The 19,312-nt window shown below is 40.1% G+C and overlaps 1 protein-coding gene across 1 annotated transcript in view; it reads left to right on the forward strand.

The window, feature by feature from the left end:
- The window catches only part of tgfbi (transforming growth factor, beta-induced), a 65,663-nt gene extending 49,953 nt beyond the window's left edge, over positions 1-15,710 (forward strand). Inside the window, exons 10-17 of the mRNA XM_072590699.1 lie at positions 439-584; positions 1,342-1,478; positions 2,716-2,846; positions 5,686-5,801; positions 5,959-6,061; positions 9,656-9,735; positions 14,561-14,585; positions 14,785-15,710. Coding sequence (XP_072446800.1) covers positions 439-584; positions 1,342-1,478; positions 2,716-2,846; positions 5,686-5,801; positions 5,959-6,061; positions 9,656-9,735; positions 14,561-14,585; positions 14,785-14,819 — 773 coding nt within the window. The 3' untranslated portion in view covers positions 14,820-15,710. The remainder of the gene's footprint in view (positions 1-438; positions 585-1,341; positions 1,479-2,715; positions 2,847-5,685; positions 5,802-5,958; positions 6,062-9,655; positions 9,736-14,560; positions 14,586-14,784) is intronic.
- Positions 15,711-19,312: the final 3,602 nt, after the last annotated feature.

Raw genomic sequence — 19,312 nt, forward strand, 5'->3', positions numbered from 1 at the left:
ATATATTTACCACTTTAATGATTAATAACAATGCGGAATTCATCTAAACAGACCCTGTCTCATATTTTTTTATGCTGAAACTGTTTTATTTCTCAAAAATAAATTCTTGTGACCACTTTACTATTCAGCCTGATTTCAGCAGATCTCTCCATCTCTTTAACGGGACATCTACTGGCACATCTTATTCCTTAGCCGAATAGATTTTCTGACCCTGTATACTTTAACAATATCACTCCATAATAGTCTATTTAGTGTTTGAAATTCAATGCTACGGCGTTTATTCTATATGAAATGAATGTGCAATGTTGCAGGGTGTTGCTGAAATCCTTTATTTATTTATCAATTTGCTACATAAGAAGAAAGTTTGAACAGGATCAACATTAAAATTTTTAAAGTGAATTACTTATTCTTAAGAGTGTTGTGCTGTGTTTTCTACAGAGGAATCTCCAGTTATAAATGAAGATGTGAGGAATCTACTGCTGGATCACATTGTGAAAGATCAGCTGTCCTCCAAATATCTATATCATGGGCAGACACTTGATACTCTGAGTGGCAAAAAACTGAGAGTCTTTATGTACCGGAATGTATGTATATTTTCAATGTTTTATTTTTCATCTATTTGACTGTGTTGAAGAATAATAGTTGGAAGCATTCCTGCTAAGGTCTGATATCTAACACATTTTGAACCAGATGGTTACTCCAAGATTTGCCTGTAAATGCCAGAAACTTTCTAAAACCAACACTAAAATGTAAGTCAGTTGATTGACTATGAAGCCAGTTTTGGCTGAATAAATAACAGACTCCATTGCAGCATGACACATCTGTGTATATATATAAATGTCAACCTTAATAAACATCAGGAATGTACATACCGATACAAAGATTTATGCGCACTAAAATAAATCATTATATATTAAATAGCTGTATGTGCAAGATGAAAAGTTTAGCTCAGCTTTTGCAAATGGATTTATGTATGAATTATTATACTTCAGTGGTAAATGTTTTGCAGTCACCAGCATAGCCTGGTCCTATTAAACTCCCAGACGAACAGCTTTCCACAGAGTAAAACATTTTGTTTCAATTCACACTGGCATTTGCAGATACCACTCCCAGTGCTTGTAAGAAAAATCATCAAATGGAAAACTTTGTCTTTCAATAGAGATAAATCACTTTTTCTCCCAACACAACTACTGGTAATAATCCAAAGTTAGTTGTAAGTGAAGTACAACCCTTCTTTCAAGATAGGACATTGTTAGAATATGATCTGAAGTCAAGGTATAGAATATAATTTTGGATTAAAAAAATGCCTTCTGATGCATCAAGTACTCTCATCTTTTTAAGGCTTTATGCGTTGAAAACTCATGTATTGCTGCACATGACAGAAGAGGGAGATATGGTTCAATGATGATAATGGACAAAATACTGACTCCTCCAGCTGGTACAATTATGGACATTCTGAAAGCTGATGATCGCTTCAGGTATACAGCAATTAAGCCAAAGCTGCTTTTTTCCTACAGCAGTGAATGCGCATCTGCAACTTGAGTGCCTTCTGCAAATAGAAGAATACAGGAAGTCTTTTGAAGAACCCTGAAATAATACAATGCATGTCGCACACACATACTGATCCCCGAGTGGTAGGATCTGTCCCATGCTAATCCATATCTCCATGTAATATGTTATGGTTATAACATGATATTTAAGCACACATATTGCACTTCTGCTTTGAAACAGTGATCTTTTATTCCTTTGGCAATAAATCTTTATGTGCATTCATTGAAAAGCTTAACCCACAGAAACCAAGTCATTTAAAACACACCAGGAAAACATCATGAGCTGAATTCCTCTTCTATAATCAGCAAGTAGCAGGGTTCATTGCAGAATAGTGGGAGCACAGATGCCTTGCTTCCTTCAGAAGAGGTGGTTAGTTTGTGGTTAATTTATTAATTCTCTTCAACAAAGTTTTGACATCCAGACCACAGAGTGTCATCACAACCTTGCTTTCCCGAAATGATCTTCCTCTCACATGCGAATGCTTGTTTCACTTGCTCTCACCCACAGAGATTCTGACTACTCTATTATGGTTTTTGCTCCTTTAACACTGCAGTCAACTCTTCAGAGGTTCAAACTTCTCTGTCTACTCTTTCCCTCTCTTCATGGCCTCAGTCTTCACCCCCATGCCAAAGACCCTACAGTGGAAGATAATACAAGGGCTGATAGTTCTCCTGCACAGTGCTCTTCCCCACCCTCGCCATCTATTGGCAAAGACCCCAGTACACTAATGAGCCACATGAATGACAAAGGAATGCCGTAAAAAAAGGAGTGAGCCATTCCAATAATCATTCTGGATCTTGGTCAATTACACAATGACAATGATGGGAGATTTAGTAACTGTTCAATCTCCCAATAACATACAGCATAGAGGAACAGTTGGCATAGAGAAAGTGGTCTCTTGTAGTGCAATGGTAGTGTCCCTACCTCTGGGCAGGAGATATGTGTTCAAGTCTTGAGGTGTGTAATGTCATCTCTGAACATGTTGATTAGAAATTATCTGTATTAAAGAGAAACAGGAGATAACACGGAAAGAAAAAAAATCTTAACAAAATAAAGTGTGCATTTTATGTTGCTAATTCCATTTGTGAATTGAATAAAGAATTAAGAAAACAAATCTGTCAATTAGAATATTTCACTGAATAAATGTTTTTAAAATTGTTGCAGTATGTTTGTTGGAGCCATCCAGACAGCAGGACTGACTGAAAATCTCAACAGGCCCGGTGCATTTACAGTCTTTGCACCCACCAATGAGGCTATCTTGGCTCTACCGAGCAGGGAACAGAACAGAATCATGGGTAAAACCTACAGCATCTCATCTCACTTTGAAACTGGAATATTGGGTAGACTCCTTACCTCTGTTTAGAAGGTTTTGTGGTGCTGACAGCTAGTTAGCTTACCTGTTCACAATTTGCAAACCCATTAATCAACAGATTTTCTGAAGTAGATGGATTAGCACTTTTCCCCAGTAAATTCATCACCAGATTCACCACCATGAGTATGCGTAGTCTGACGTTTATCATTTTCATTCCAACTAAATTTCTTCCTGAATAATGCACAATTTCTAAACAACAGGTTGAGGAAAATTGCACCCACTTTTTGGAAATGGACAACCCACTGAAGATTAACCAGTAATAGACCGTTTGTTGGGAAGCATGCAGCAATATGCTACTTCTTAGTTTAAAGGTTTTGAGTAATGATACTGCTTTAAATAATGTATATTATCACAGCCTGTTAATTTAATCACATGAAGCTATACAGGACTATGTACTTTAGGTGTGTGATTATATTCTGCTGTGATGACCAAGGGTAAGCTTTTTTGACACTGTACCTCATCAGTTACATTATGCTACATGATTTGGAAAGTTGGATATAAATTTTTAAGTGAATCAATGCTTGTACCATCTTTCTCACTGAATGTATCTTAGCAGTCAACATCCTTTCAGAGCCAGTTTGACAGTGACCAAGAAACTTAGCAGCAAGTTATGTGAATTTGAGGGATGGTTATATTTTCAGGAATTTCAGACTTTTGACTATTTGTCCTGGTTTCTCTAATTCAGTATTATATTGTGTTCCCTTGTAGCTTAATGCATAAAATAAATGTGGGTTGATAAGTGCCAAGCAACATCGTATCATACAAGTGGCAGGCAATAGTTTTTCTAATCATTTTTCCATTACAATTAATGATATTGCAATTAAGTTAACTTCAAACCTTGCCGGAAGTGACGTTCAGTATCGCAGAGAGGAAGCTGAGAAGAGAGTGGGTTTGACCCCAGTCTTCACTAAAATAAGATCTGTGGAAGTTCTACTGATAAAGATCATAGCTTGTGGCGTAGTTGGAGGACAGTGAAATATTTCTGAGGACAGTCATAGAGTCATAGAGTCATAAAGCATGGAACCAGACCCTTCAGTCCAACCAGTCCATGCTGACCATAATCCCAAACTAAACTAGTCCCACCTGTCTGTGCTTGGTCCATATCATTCCAAACATTTCTTATTCATATACTTATCCAAATGTCTTTTAAATGTTGTCTTTGTACCCCATATATGGAGTCCTCTGGAAGTGCACTCCATATATGAACTACTCTCTGTGTAAGTGTCTATATTCTCAAGCCTATTCAGAATCTTGTATGTTCAATGAGATCACCTCTGATTATACAGCAATAGAGTCACTGAGCTGTACAGCGCGGAACCTTGTCAAATGCTTTACTGAAGTTCAATTTGAAGAGTATTCACCATAAGCCTTTGCAAATGACAGAATCAAAGGCTTTCACTTATTACTCAAAATCAACTCTGCTGGGCAGGATGTGCAGACAAATGATGATACCGATTATCAAAGCAGCATACTCTGAACTCAATCGTGACAGGAGGTGCTGAGAAGGATAGAATAAATGCTTTTGGGATGTGCTCAAACCTCCCTACCAACTCATGGATTGTGACAAATGAAATTGGAGCAAGTTTATTTGGTAAATCATTGGATACATTAAGAAACTTTGTTGACATTTTGCAGAGGCAAAGTTGAGACCTTGGAGAGTGTCCACAAACACTTCATCCACACAATTGTTCTTGCACCACCTGTGCAGATTACAAAGGACTGAGCAACCATCTCAGAACTCCTTGAACCAAAGTGAATGCAAGTTATCCTCAACCTCAGCAGAGTGCCTTTGAAAAGGCAAGCGTTTTCATTGCTGATTGTCACACCACAGAAACCCTTGGTATTATCATTGACCAGGCATTCAGTTGAAAAGACCACATAAATGCTGAAGTTATTACATCTGGCCGGAGGCAGACGAGTGTGCTTTTAACACCACACACCTTTGCAGCATCTTGAGGTAAAAGGTCAGAAGTGAACTGGGATACTCTCTTCTCCCGTGGATCGATGTAGCTCCCAACAACGTATAACAAGCTTCAAGGCAAAATTATCCACTTGATTAGCACTTCATGAATTAATCTTTGCATCCACTGCAGTCATAGTGGGGTGGCTACAGGTAGTATATTAGCCAAAGCTTCTCTGACAATATTTATGTACACACAACCTCCACCCCCTCAAGGACATGTATGGGAATACCATCAGTTTAATTCAGTTCAAGAAGAGAGCCAACCTTCCTCTGCAATAAATCCAATGCTTACAATTAATGTCTACAACATAAGAATGGTTTTAAAAAAGCTGACAGCAAATGGCAGGATTTTACTTTTGAAGGAAGGAATTTCTACTAGAAGTTGCTGGAGTATAGCCAGGCACTGCAGAAGATACCAGAATAGATTATCAAAAGAATGTTTCTGTCCCATCTAACATAACATAAATTTGCATCAAATGTCACAACAGTGTTCAACCGTGGCAATGAAATACACCAGATTTTCTTCCATTAATTGCACAATGTGTAACTTATAAACATATAATCTATATTCATAACAAGTGGATTTACACTGGATGATTGATTACCATCTTTATTCAATCAAACATATGCATCTTTTTAAAAGCCGTGGAAATGGATGAACTGTTAGTTTTGAATTTGTAGCAACAATTCTTCTCAACTGACATAGCATTAATTAAAATAAGCATTTCTTGGTTGAGCAAACCCAATTGTTAATTTTTTGGATTACTTAGTTGTTTCTTCACTTCTCTTTTTCCATCAGGTGACCCAAGTTTGCTGAAATACCATATTGCTGAACAAATCTTGGTTAGTGGTGGTGCTGCCAGTCAGATGGTGCTGTTGAAAACCCTGCATGGAGCTAAGCTGGAAATCGGAACAGTAAGATTTTTCTATTCACTTGTGGAATGAGGGAACCTCTGGCTGGGTCAGCATTTATTCAGTATAACACACTCAGTTTCTTATCATTTCCATGCTGTCATTACATCACTTAGGCTGATACTCTGAATAAACAGAATTATCATGTGGTCTCTTTCAGAAAAGAAATGTTCTCAACGTAAACAAAACTCCAGTTATAGATTCTGACCTGATGGCAACTAATGGTGTGATCCATGCTGTTAACAAGGTTCTGCAGCCTATTGGTAAGGACTGGTTTGCATAAGAATAAAAATTCACAACATATCATGCTATGTAATGAAAGAATGGTGTACAGTACAAATGTAGTGATACATTTTGCAGATTAAACCGGGCAGACAAATAATTTGAAAAGAAAAGTACCTTATTAAGCTTTATTTCAATACTGTCTGATTTCTAGCTTTTTCCAAGTTAGAGAATTGAAACATACATGCACTTCCAGATATGTCTCAATAACATATCTTTATCAGCATAAAAGAGAAACAAGCCTAAGTACAAAGTATATTGGAAGTCTGAATTAAAAACAGAACATGTAGAAAGGTAGCTAGATTATTATTGGCACAACACTTCTGGCATCTTATTAAAGTAAAACTACAGCACAAGTTTCACATCTGTGGATACAGATGTGTGGATTTGTCTGAAACTACTGATATGTGATTATTTTAGACCTAATGAATTGAAAAGCTAGAATTGAACAGCCAGATTTAATTCACACAGTTTACTGCTATATGCGCCATGGTGCTCTTAACAGAATATTTTGTTTCACTGGTCTGCACCTGAACTTGAGGGGCACCAGTATCCTTGGGGGGAGGTTTGCTAGTGCTCTTGGGGGGGGTTTAAACTAACTCTGCAGGGGCATGGGAACCCAGACTGTAGCTTTAGGGTGCAGGACCTGGAGTGTAGGGAGGTTAGGAATATGGCATCAATCTTAAAGGAGGGTGCCTGTAAACAGAAGAGTGGCTTGAAGTGTGTGTACTTTAATGCCAGAAGTATACGAAATAAGGTAGGTGAACTTGCAGCGTGGGTTGGTACCTGGGACTTCGATGTTGTGGCTATTACGGAGACATGGCTAGATCAGGGACAGGATTGGCTGTTGCAGGTTCCAGGGTTTAAATGTTTTAGTAGGGTCAGAGGTGGGGGTAAAAGAGGGGGGTGTGTGGCTTTGCTTGTCAAAGATAGTATTACAGCGGTGGAAAGGAAGATGGACGAAGATTTGCCATCTGAGGTAGTTTGGGTTGAGGTTAGGAATAGGAGAGGTGAGGTCACCCTGTTAGGAGTCTTTTACAGGCCTCCTAATAGTCCTAGAATCGTTGAAGAAAGGATTGTGAAGATGATTCAGGAGAAGAGTGACAGTAATAGGGTGATTGTTATGGGAGACTTTAACTTTCCTGATATTGATTGAGAAAGCTATAGCTCAAGTTCGTTAGATGGGTCAGTGTTTGTGCAATGTGTGCAGGAGAGTTTCCTGACACAATATGTAGATAAGCCAACAAGAGGTGAGGCCATACTGGATTTGGTTCTGGGTAACGAACCAGGCCAGGTATTAGAACTAGAGGTAGGTGAGCACTTTGGGGACAGTGACCACAATTCGGTGATTTTTACTCTCGTGATGGAGAGGGATAAGTGTGTACTACAGGGCAAGAGTTATAGCTGGGGGCAGGGAAAGTATGATGTGTTGAGGCATGACTTAGGATGTGTGGATTGGAAAAGTAGATTCCAAGGCAAGAGCGTAATTGATATGTGGAACTTGTTCAAGGAGCAACTATTGAGTGTCCTTGATAAGTACGTACCTATCAGGCAGGGAGGAAAGGGTCGTGTGAGGGAGCCGTGGTTTAATAAGGAATTGGAATCCCTTGTTAAATGGAAGAGGGCGGTCTTTGTAAAGATGAGGCGTGAAGGTTCAATAGGGGCGATTGAGAGTTATAAGGTAGCCCGGAAGGACCTGAAGAGAGAGCTAAGAGCAGCAAGGAGGGGACATGAAAGGTCCTTAGTTGGTAGGATTAGGGAAAACCCTAAGGCTTTCTATAGGTATGTTAGGAATAAAAGAATGACTAGGGTAGGAATAGGTCCAATCAAGGATAGTAATGGGAAGTTGCCTGTGGAGGCTGAAGAGATTGGGGAGGTACTGAATGAATACTTTTCGTCAGTATTCACTCAGGAACAGGACATTGTTGTCGATATGAATACTGAGGCACGAATAAGTAGAATGGATGGCTTTGAGATATGTAGAGAAGAGGTGTTGGAAATTCTGGCAAGGGTGAAAATAGATAAGTCCCCTGGGCCTGATGGCATTTATCCTAGGATTCTCTGGGAAGCAAGGGAGGAGATTGCAGAGCCATTGGCCTTGATTTTTGTGTCCTCTTTGTCTACAGGAGTAGTGCCAGAGGACTGGAGGCTAGCAAACGTGGTTCCCTTGTTCAAGAAGGGGAGTAGGGATAATCCTAGTAACTATAGGCCAGTGAGTCTCACTTATGTTGTGGGCAAAGTCTTAGAGAGAATTGTAAGGGATGGGATTTATGAACATCTGGATAGGAATAATGTGATCAAGGATAGTCAGCATGGTTTTGTGAAGGGCAGGTCGTGCCTCACAAACCTTATTGAATTCTTTGAGAAGGTGACCAAGGAAGTGGACAAGGGTAAAGCAGTAGGTGTGGTGTATATGGATTTTAGCAAAGTGTTCGATAAGGTACCCCATGGCAGGCTAATGCAAAAACTACGGAGGTATGGCATTGAGGGTGCATTAGAGGTTTGGATTAGGAATTGGCTGGTTGGAAGGAGACAGAGGGTAGTAGTTGATGGTATAGGTTCATCTTGGAGCGCAGTTACTAGCGGTGTTCCACAAGGATCTGTTTTGGGACCATTGCTGTTTGTCATTTTTATAAATGACCTGGAGGAGGGGCTTGAAGGCTGGGTGAGCAAGTTTGCGGATGACACGAAAGTCGGTGGAGTTGTGGACAGCGAAGAAGGATGTGGCAGGTTACAGCGCGATATAGATAAGTTGCAGAGCTGGGCAGTAAGGTGGCAAATGGAATTCAATGTAGCTAAGTGTGAAGTCATTCACTTTGGTAGGAGTAACAAGAAGATGGATTACTGGGCTAATGGTAGACTACTTGGTAGTGTGGATGAGCAGAGGGATCTTGGTGTCCATGTACACAGATCTCTGAAAGTTGCCACCCAGGTAAATAGTGCAGTGAAGAAGGCATATGGCGTACTGGCTTTTATTGGTAGAGGAATTGAGTTCCGGAGTCCTGAGGTCATGCTGCAGTTGTATAAGACTCTGGTGCGGCCGCATCTGGAATATTGTGTGCAGTTTTGGTCGCCATACTATAGGAAGGATGTGGAGGCACTGGAACGGGTGCAGAGGAAGTTTACCAGGATGTTGCCTGGTATGGTAGGAAGATCCTATGAGGAAAGGCTGAGGCACTTGGGGTTGTTTTCATTGGAGAAAAGAAGGTTTAGGGGTGACTTGATAGAGGTGTACAAGATGATTAGGGGGTTAGATAGGGTTGACAGTGAGAACCTTTTTCCACGTATGGAGTCAGCTATTACAAGGGGGCATAGCTTTAAATTAAGGGGGGGGTAGATATAGGACTGATGTTAGGGGTAGGTTCTTCACTCAGCGAGTCGTAAGTTCATGGAATGCCCTGCCAGTTGCAGTAGTGGACTCTCCCTCTTTATGGGTATTTAAGCGGGCATTGGATAGGTATATGGAGGATAGTGGGTTAGTGTAGGTTAGGTGGGCTTTGATCGGCGCAACATCGAGGGCCGAAGGGCTTGTACTGCGCTGTAATGTTCTATGTTCTATGTTCTATGTTTATCAGCTACAAGACAATCAGAAAACCGAAATGGCATGGAGATCAGTAGTGAAGATATCCTTCGCTTTGGAGTCAGCCCAGCTAAGGTCTGATACAGTTAAAATTGTCGACTGACTAAAATATGAAATAATCATGATTTTAAAAAGTCAATGATTTATGGTTTTGTACCACCTCTGAATCCTATTTAAATCCGTCTTCATTATAATGGGCAGTTCCAAATGCTTACCGAATGGAAATGTTTTTTGACCAACAGGGTTAATCACTTAAATAAATTGCCTTTTATGTAAGGAAATGAGCACTTAAATCACAAATTGTTTTTGTAAGGGATTTTTTGAAGGGATTCCAATGTATTGAATGTCTGCTATACATTAGGAAGGTTTCTTCTCCATAAGAGTGACTATAATTTTACTCTTCCAGGTTTCTGTAAAACTTATGCTATAATACAAACTATACTGAGTCAATGCATCTGTGTCTGGTATAAACTATTCTTCTCTCTTCACAGACTCTGGCAAATAATTTCTGATGTCAGTGCTACAAAGAGACCTATGAGCCCTTGTTGATAAGCCATTGAAAGCTAAACTAGGTCCATCAAACCTGGCTAGACTGCAATTGGAGTACTGTGTTCAGTTTGATCTCTTTACCTGAGGAAAGATATTATTGACATAGGAGGAGTTAGCAAACTTGCTTTAAGAAGGGTGGCCCTGTGAGAAGAGATTGGGTTAACAGGACTTGTACTCTCTTGAGTTTTAAAGAATGAGATCTTATTGGTATTTAAAAATACTTAAAGGGATAGACAGACAGGGTAGGTGCAGACAAGATGTTTCTCCTAGTTAGGGAGTCTGGGGGATGGCAATTTATAAATAAGGGGAATGCTATGTAGGTCTTAATTAAGAATTTTTTTTTAACTTAGAAGGCTGTAAACCTTTGGAATTCTCAGGAGCCAATGGAGACTTAGTCTTTTAGATTTCCAAATACCAATGGCATACAGCTTAATGGAATTGGTTGTGCAGAAGAAATTGAGGTGTTCAAACAGCCACAATTGTATTGTATCATGGAGCAGACTGAATAGCGTACTTTTGTTTCTATTTTCAGACAATCATAAATATTACTATCTTATTACACCACATAAATTTCCCAGATTTCCTGACTGTCGCATGATATGCTGAAAGATATGATAATGGAGCATCAAAACTAAAGTCAAAGGCCACCCTTTTTATTATTCAAGCAATGAATATTTTTCTGGCTAGCCAACAGTTATTGTCCATCTCTAATTGCCCTTCTTAGAATGGTGATGAGCCACCATCTTGAATGCTGCAGTTACTGGGGAACAGATATACTCCACACTGCTGGTAGGTAGGGAGTTCCTCAATTGGCCACTAATGGGGCTCAAAGCGGGGGCAAGGAAGAACTACCGTGTCCCTGCCTGCCTTTTGAGCTCACCACTTTCAAGAGCAGATAATTCCACACAGCATTACATGTCAATGATCTTCCAGCAGAATGTAACCTCACTAGTTCTGGTGAAAAACATGTAAGATCAATCTCAACCACTGCAACAATTTACATTTAAATAACATGCTTAACACCCACCACATTTTCCCCTTCACTCTCCTTGCCAACTCAACTATTATACAGCTTTACCTTACAGACCTTATGATAGAAAATAAATTGTGTCTATTGATGTTGTTACTATTGAAAAGAAAAATTCATTAGGATGAAAACATTCAATACATTGGAATCCCTTCAACAAATCCCTTACAAGAATAACTTTTCATTTAAGTGCTCAATTCCTTGTGCAAACAAACAATTTATTTAGGTAATTAACCCTGTATATCAACAAACATTTCCATTATGTAAGCAGTTGGAGCTACCCATTATAATGTTGACATGAAAGACACATTATTGTGAAACTGACCATTTGAAAAATCAGTCATGCAGCAAACATCTGATCATGGTTGAGCAAAGTGATGGAAGTTGTCATCAACAGTGCTAGCAAGCAGCACTTGCTCAGCAAGAACCTTCTCACTGCTGCTCAGCTTGGGTTCTTCTAGGGATGCTCAGTATCTGATTGATCCAAATAAGGGCAAAAGAGCTGAACTCCAGAGGTGAGTGCGAAAATCCTTGAAATGAAGGCAGCATTTGACCAAGTGTGCCATCATGGAGCCCCAGCAAAACCAGAGTGCACGAGAACTGGGGGTAAACTGGCCACTGCCTGTGGAACGACCTGCACTACATCCAGGCTGGGTTTGATCCCTTGTGCTGCACAAGTACCAAGCAATGATCATCTCCAACAAGAGAATTATCTCCCCTTGATAATTAATGCCATTACTGTTGCTGAATTCCCCACTATTAGTATCCTGAGCATCGCCATGGACCAAGAACTGAACTGAGCCAGCCATGTAAATACCGTGGCAACAATTCCAGGTCTGAAGCGTGGAGTACTGCAGTGAATAACTCACCATGGGACTTCCTGATACATGTCCACCAAGTCATAAGTGGGATGACATTTTCTGTACTTGCCTGAATGGAAACTGCTCCAATAACATTCATAAAGTTTAATATCATCCATGACAAAGCAGCTGTCTTGACTGACATTTCACACACTATCTTTAACATTCATCTGCTTCACCACTGATGTACGATGTCAGATATGAGTGCCATTTACAAGACACACTGTGGTAACTCACGAAAGCCCATTAGACAACAAATCTATCACCTCTATCCTCTAGAAGGACAAGAGGGTTACATGTACATTATCTCCACCACTTCCAAGTTCTCCTCCAAGATACACACAAACCTGACTTAAAATTATATTGTTATTCCTTCCCTGTCACTGGGTCAATGTCCTGGAAATCCATTCCTGATATCACGGTAAGTTTATAGATACTCCCAAGGAGTACAACAATTCAAGAAGCATCTCACCAGCATCTTCTCCTGGGCAATTAGGGATGGACAATAAATGTTGGCCAAGACAGTAATGCCCGCATTCCATGAATAAATAAAAATTATTAGTTTATGTACTCTTTACACACAAGCACGCATACCTTCATGAAAATATTGTGGAATTACCTCTCCAGAAGATTGCCTTACCTCCCCAAAATTGTCTTAGGACCAGATCCAAAGGTGAACCTTAATTGTCCAAAAGATTCACTGGGTTATCCAAAACAAATAAGCTGAGTACAGGCTTGTTCTTACCTGGTCCACTGTCTAAACTCCAGGTTCCAGACACCAAGGATTCCACAATCTTATTTATAAGGAAGTAGCTGAGCATTTTAATGGCCAACCACTTCTGGCAACCAGGTGTGCATGAATTACACACTGTCCCGACAAAAGTGAGAGGCACCAGGTTCAGAGGTGAAGATTCTCTGTTTTTGAATATAAGGGCCTAATTGTTTAACTGGTCTCTGAGGCATCAAAGGCAGAAGTGAACAAATGGGTAAGCAGTTATATACATATTGTGGCAGACGTAGAAATAAAGGCATATACTGGATTAGTGGTGCTGGAAGAGCACAGCAGTTCAGGCAGCATCCAACGAGCAGCGAAATCAACGTTTCGGGCAAAAGCCCTTCATCAGGAATAAAGGCAGTAGCCCGAAGCATGGAGAGATAAGCTAGAGGAGGGTGGGGGTGGGGACTTTCACTGACACTCTCATTCGTTTGGCACCCTTCCACTGACACTCTCATTCGTTTGGCCGAACTGGTCCTCACCCTTAACAATTTCTCCTTTGAATCCTTCCACTTCCTCCAGACCAAAGGCGTAGCCATGGGCACACGTATGGGCCCCAGCTATGCCTGTCTCTTTGTTGGCTATGTAGAACAGTTGATCTTCCGTAATTACACCGGCACCACTCCCCACCTCTTCCTCCGCTATATTCTCTATGCTACTCTCTCCCCACCCCCACCATCCTCTAGCTTATCTCTCCATGCTTTGGGCTCCTGCCTTTATTCCTGATGAAGGGCTTTTGCCCGAAACGTCGATTTCGCTGCTCGTTGGATGCTGCCTGAACTGCTGTGCTCTTCCAGCACCACTAATCCAGTATTTGGTTTTCAGCATCTGCAGTCATTGTTTTTACCTTGTAGAAATAAAGGCAAGCTAGTTATAGATTGGAAAGTTCACTTGTAAGTGACTTAGGGCAGAGTTTTCTATCAGTGACTACAGAAGTAAAAACTTTGAAGGGAGTAGCAGTTATAAGTCAAGAACAATGCACAGAAGTGAACAGAGGTGATCTTATCTGTGATTGATATTATAAAAAGCATGATGCTAAAGACGCTGTTTGAGAATATCTGTAGGAAAGTCGAAATTGTGAAAGGGATGAAGAGAATAGAAAAGCAGTGAAACTGACGTAATGGAGATTGAAATCACTGAGAATGAAAGTTACTCCGTATATGCAGAGGCTGACATTGTAGAATATTTTGGGGAGAAACTCTTTGTGGGTCACAGAGAAGCTTCACTGTCTATTAACAAGTCACAGTAGATTGTCAAGATTCACCAGAAATCAATATACAGGCTTATTCAGGTTCTTTCATATAATCAAATTCCATGTATAACAAAAGCAATTTCTTCTATTTCTTAATGAGTAGGTGTTGAGCCAGTGGTTATAATCAGGGACTCAGGAAATGCTCTGGTACCATGTTTGAATCCTGCGACAGCAGATGGTGGAATCTGCATTCAATAGTAACCTGGAGTTAAGAGTCTAATGATTGTGAAACCTTTGCTGATTGTCAGGAAAAATATGTCTGGTTCACTGATGTCCTTTTAAGGACAGCAACTGCCATCATTACGTGGTCTGGTTTACATGCGACTCCAGACCCACAGCAATGAGGTCTTAAGAGCCCTTGGTAGCAGTTAAGAATGGGCAATAAATATAGATTAAAAAACAATATTGAAGACTGATGACTTTTTTTTATGTTATAGATTCCAAGTCCTAGACTACGAAAAGGTATGTACTACATCCTGAAATATTTATCTTATTTATCTTACATTATTTATCTTACATTATTGTTTATCTTACATTAACTTTTGAAATAGTAATAGAAATAGTAATAGTGATAGTAATAAATTTCACAACACAATGAGGAGATTTATTATTGAATGTGAATATTATCAGTGAAATAATACTGTTTCATTTGAAATTGCAGTTACCAGAGATGCCAATCTGCAAAAAAGCAAGTAATGTGCAAAGCAGCCAGTTGATCATTGCAAGAACTTTTTTCAGGAACTCTGAATTCTGTGACTCATCTTTTTTTTCCACTTGAATGTTCATATCCCATAGCATGTCATTTATTCACTATGATGTCATATTTCTTGCTTGTTTGTACATTTTTCAGATTGGGTTTGAAAGTTAAATGCTAAATTTTTAACAGGACACTCGAGATTGCATTTTACATTATTTTTTAATGAAATGCAGCGTGTGGGGTGTCTAGTTTGAAGCAACAACTAGTCTACCAGAGCAGTTTGCAGATTTGAAATGCAGAACATGTGTGGCTATGTATGTGTGTATATTAGTACTTGTATGCATCAGTAAATGTGTGCATGTGCCTGAATGTGTAGATGTGTGTTTGTGCATACCTGAATTGTGTATGTATTTGCATGTGTGCTTGTGTGACATTGTATATTTATAGTTGAGTCACTGCAAGCCTATGCATGTACCACTCAGCAAAATGCTTCTGTGGATTTGTCTTAATTTCTGGTTTGCTTGTTATGAATATAACCCAACATTTAACCAAAAAGGGATGTTAACTGCAATACCACATATTTTTGTTTCCATTTAATTTTTAGTTTTATTTGCTTCAATATACACATGCTAGTTTGTGTTGATGGACCTGAATGTTTCATATTGGTGTTAAAATATTTGCATGTCGCAAGATGCAATCTGCTTTTGTGCTATTGTGCTTGAACTTTGGTAAGGGTAATTTTATATACATTATTTCCATGCAGGTTAGAAATCCTTTTTTTAATAATATATTTATCTTCAAAAATTTTCATAAATATGTTATGTAATATTTTCATAAATCATTTCTCTGAAGCAATTTGCAGCTACAATAAAATGTTCATTTTTTTAAAAGACTTTTTTAATTAATTAATAACAGCAACAGCATAACCTTGATACCAACACTGTTAAATTGGTTAACTTTTCAAATGAATTTTTAACAAATGTCTGTTATATTGCTTTTTGTTTTAGATGTTAAAATGACCTCTGTAGGTACATGTCCACACATACTTTAAATTCTTCAAATTCACCATTTTAGGATCTAGAGCAAACCCAGCAGAATGAAAATAATTCTGCCTATACACCAATCCCTCCTTCACTTCAGGTGCAATTATACTTGTGCACTAGTGTCACACTATTATCTATTCTGCAAGGTTTCCAATCCACAACCACACGCATGAATTTAAAGGGAAGAAGACCTCATAAAATTTACATTTTAAAATATTGTCATGCATTTTACCACAAAAGAATTCCAAGTTGCAGAGGAGGTAATATAGATTAGATTACATTACAGCGTGGAAACAGGCCCTTCGGCCCAACAAGTCCACACCAACCCGCCGAAGCGCAACCCACCCATGCCCCTACATTTACCCCTTACCTAACACTACGGGCAATTTAGCCTGGCCATTTCACCTGACCTGCACATCTTTGGAGTGTGGGGGGAAACCGGAGCACCCGGAGGAAACCCACGCAGACAATGTGCAAACTCCACACAGTCAGTCGCCTGAGGCAGAGAATTGAACCCGGGTCTCAGGCGCTGTGAGGCAGCAGTGCTAACCACTATGCCACCGTGCCGCCCAATCTAATCTTGACTAAAGTCCTCATTAAGCCTTTGGAGTCAGTTATTTTTCGATTTATTCCTCTGTTTGAATGCTGTTGGTCAGCCATTAGCGTCAAGCCACATGTCCCAGTAAAACCCTTTAGTTGTGAGAGGACGGTAAAATAGAGAACTCTGAGGCTGAGCAAGACAGTTGATCAAGCTTGCAGAAAGCCAGGTGAATTCCTAATACTCCACATGCTTACTTAAACTTGAAAGTTAAACAAGCTTAAATAGGTAGGTGTGCTTCTCATCCATTCATAGGTTACCTTGAAAATTGGAATAGAGAGGTGTTGGGCAATTGACTTGCAAGTAGCAATTGTTTGTCTTTTTATCATCTTAGTCCAAGGGGGCCATGAGTGAGTCAGTGTAGTCTTCCAAGAAGTCAGGCTGACTGTCATGACATTAGCTCATAAAGCCAATTAGCAGTGAAACAATGGTAAACTTTTCCTTAAGACAAGACAAAAAAATGGTTCAAATACCAGAAATCTGCACGTGTGGGAAGAGAAATAGAGTTAGTGAGCAACGTTTTACAATCTGCTGCTGGCAGGTTTGAAGGCAAAAGGGTAACCTGTAAAATTCTATAGATGACCTCCATAATCCTCTCACCTGACTACAATTGTATGGAAGGAAAGAGAGGCCCTATCACCCTCCCCCAACTGAGGTCTATAATTGGCCCCTTAAGGACCACTTCCCATCAGACCTCAATTTTGAGACTTGTGCAACAAATTCAACTATAGGGAGGATTTCTATCATGTCACCTCTCTTGGGCCTTGTGTGGAAGAAGGAGCTGAGTGTTCCTCAAGGGTCCCTTTCCAGTTTGATCTCCATTCTCGACCCGCAGAAGATCTCCACGGCTTCTCTATCATGAGGTCCACTTTCCCAACTCTCCAAATTGCAGTTCTGTGCCCTGACATCCCCACATCTTGCCTGGTCCTGACTCTGGGACTTAGTGAAAGTGAGGACTGCAGATGCTGAAGATCAGAGTCATAAATTGTGGAGTTGGAAAAGCACAGCCAGTCAGGCAGCATCCGAGGAGCAGGAGCATGGACATTTCGAGCATGAGCTCTTCATCAAGAAACTCCAGATGAAGAGCTCACGCTTGAAACATTGACTCTCCTGTTTCTCGCATGCTGTCTGACCGGCTGTGCTTTTCCAGCACCATTCTGACCTAAACTCTGGTTTGCAGCATCTGCAGTCCTCACTTTTGCCTAGCCTTTCCTGGGTGCTCTGCAAAACCGTAGCATGCTCTTTTTTCTTTTGAGTATTGTAGTGGCTTTTCCAAGGTGGCATTTCTACATCATAGAACATCGAACATTACAGCACAGTACAGGCCCTTCGACCCTCGATGTGCTGACCTGTCGAACCAATCTGAAGCCCATCTAACATGCACTATTCCACTATTATCCATATGTTTATCCAATGACCATTTAAATGCCCTTAAAGTTGGTGAGTCTACTACTGTTGCAGGCAGGGCATTCTACCCTTACTACTCTCTGAGTAAGGAACCTACCTCTGACATATGTCCTATATCTATCACCCCTCAATTTAAAGCTATGTCCCCTCGTGCTAGCCATCACCATCTGAAGAAAACTCTCACTGTCCACTTTATCTAATCCTCTGATCATCTTGTGTGTCTCTATTAAGTTACCTCTTAAACTTCTCCTCTCTAACAAAAACAGCCTTAAGTCCCTCAGCCTTTCCTCATAAGACCTTCCCTTCATACCAGGTAACATCCAGGTAAATCTCCTCTGCACCCTTTCCAATGTTTCCATATCCTTCCTATAATGTGGTGACCAGAACTGTATGCAATACGCCAAGTGCTGCTGCACCAGAGTTTTGTACAGCTGCAACATGTCCTCATGGTTCTGAACCTCAATCCCTCTAACAATGAAAGCTAACACACCATATGTCTTCTTAACAACCCTTCCAACCTGGGCAGATATCATGGATACCGAGGTCTCTCTGCTCATCCATACTACCAAGAATCTTACCATTAGCCCAGTACTCTGCATTCCTGTTGCTCCTTCCAAAGTGAATCACTTCACATTTCCACATTAAACTCCATTTGCCACCTGTCAGACCAGCTCTGCAGCTAATCCATGTCTCGCTGCAACCTGTAACATCCTTCTGCACTGTCTACAACTCCACCATTGTCTATGACTCCACTTTAGTGTCATGTGCTAATTTACTAACCCATCCATCTACGCCCTCATCCATGTCATTTATAAAAAGACAAACAGCAGCGGCCCCAAACAAATCCTTGCGTTATACCACTAGTAACTGACCTCCAGGATGAACATTTCCCATCAACCACCACCCTTTGTCTTCTGACAGCTAGTCAATTTCTGATCCAAACCGCAATATCACCCTCAAACTGATTCCTACATATTTTCTGCAATAGTGTACCATGAGAAACCTTATCAAATGCTTTATTGAAATCCATATACACCACATCAATCATTTTAACCTTATCTACTGTTTGGTCACCTTCTCAAAGCACTCAATAAGGTTTGTGAGGCACAACCTACCCTTCATTAAACCATGTTGACTATCCATAATCAAATTATCCATTTCTAGATGATTATAAATCCTATTTCTTATAATCCTTTCCAACACATTACCCACAACGGAATTAAGGCTCACTAGTCTATAATTACCAGTGTTGTCTCTACTCCCCTTCTTGAACAAGGGACATTTGCTATCCTCCAGTCTTCTGACACTATTCCTGTAGACAATGACAACATAAAGATCAAAGCCAAAGGCACCACGATCTCCTCCCTAGCTTCCCAGAGAATCCTCAGATAAATCCCATCTGGCCCTGGGGACTTATCTCTTTTCAGATTTTCCATAATTGCTA

The sequence above is a fragment of the Chiloscyllium punctatum genome, chromosome 20 (assembly GCF_047496795.1).
Source record: "Chiloscyllium punctatum isolate Juve2018m chromosome 20, sChiPun1.3, whole genome shotgun sequence".
Taxonomy (NCBI): domain Eukaryota; kingdom Metazoa; phylum Chordata; class Chondrichthyes; order Orectolobiformes; family Hemiscylliidae; genus Chiloscyllium; species Chiloscyllium punctatum.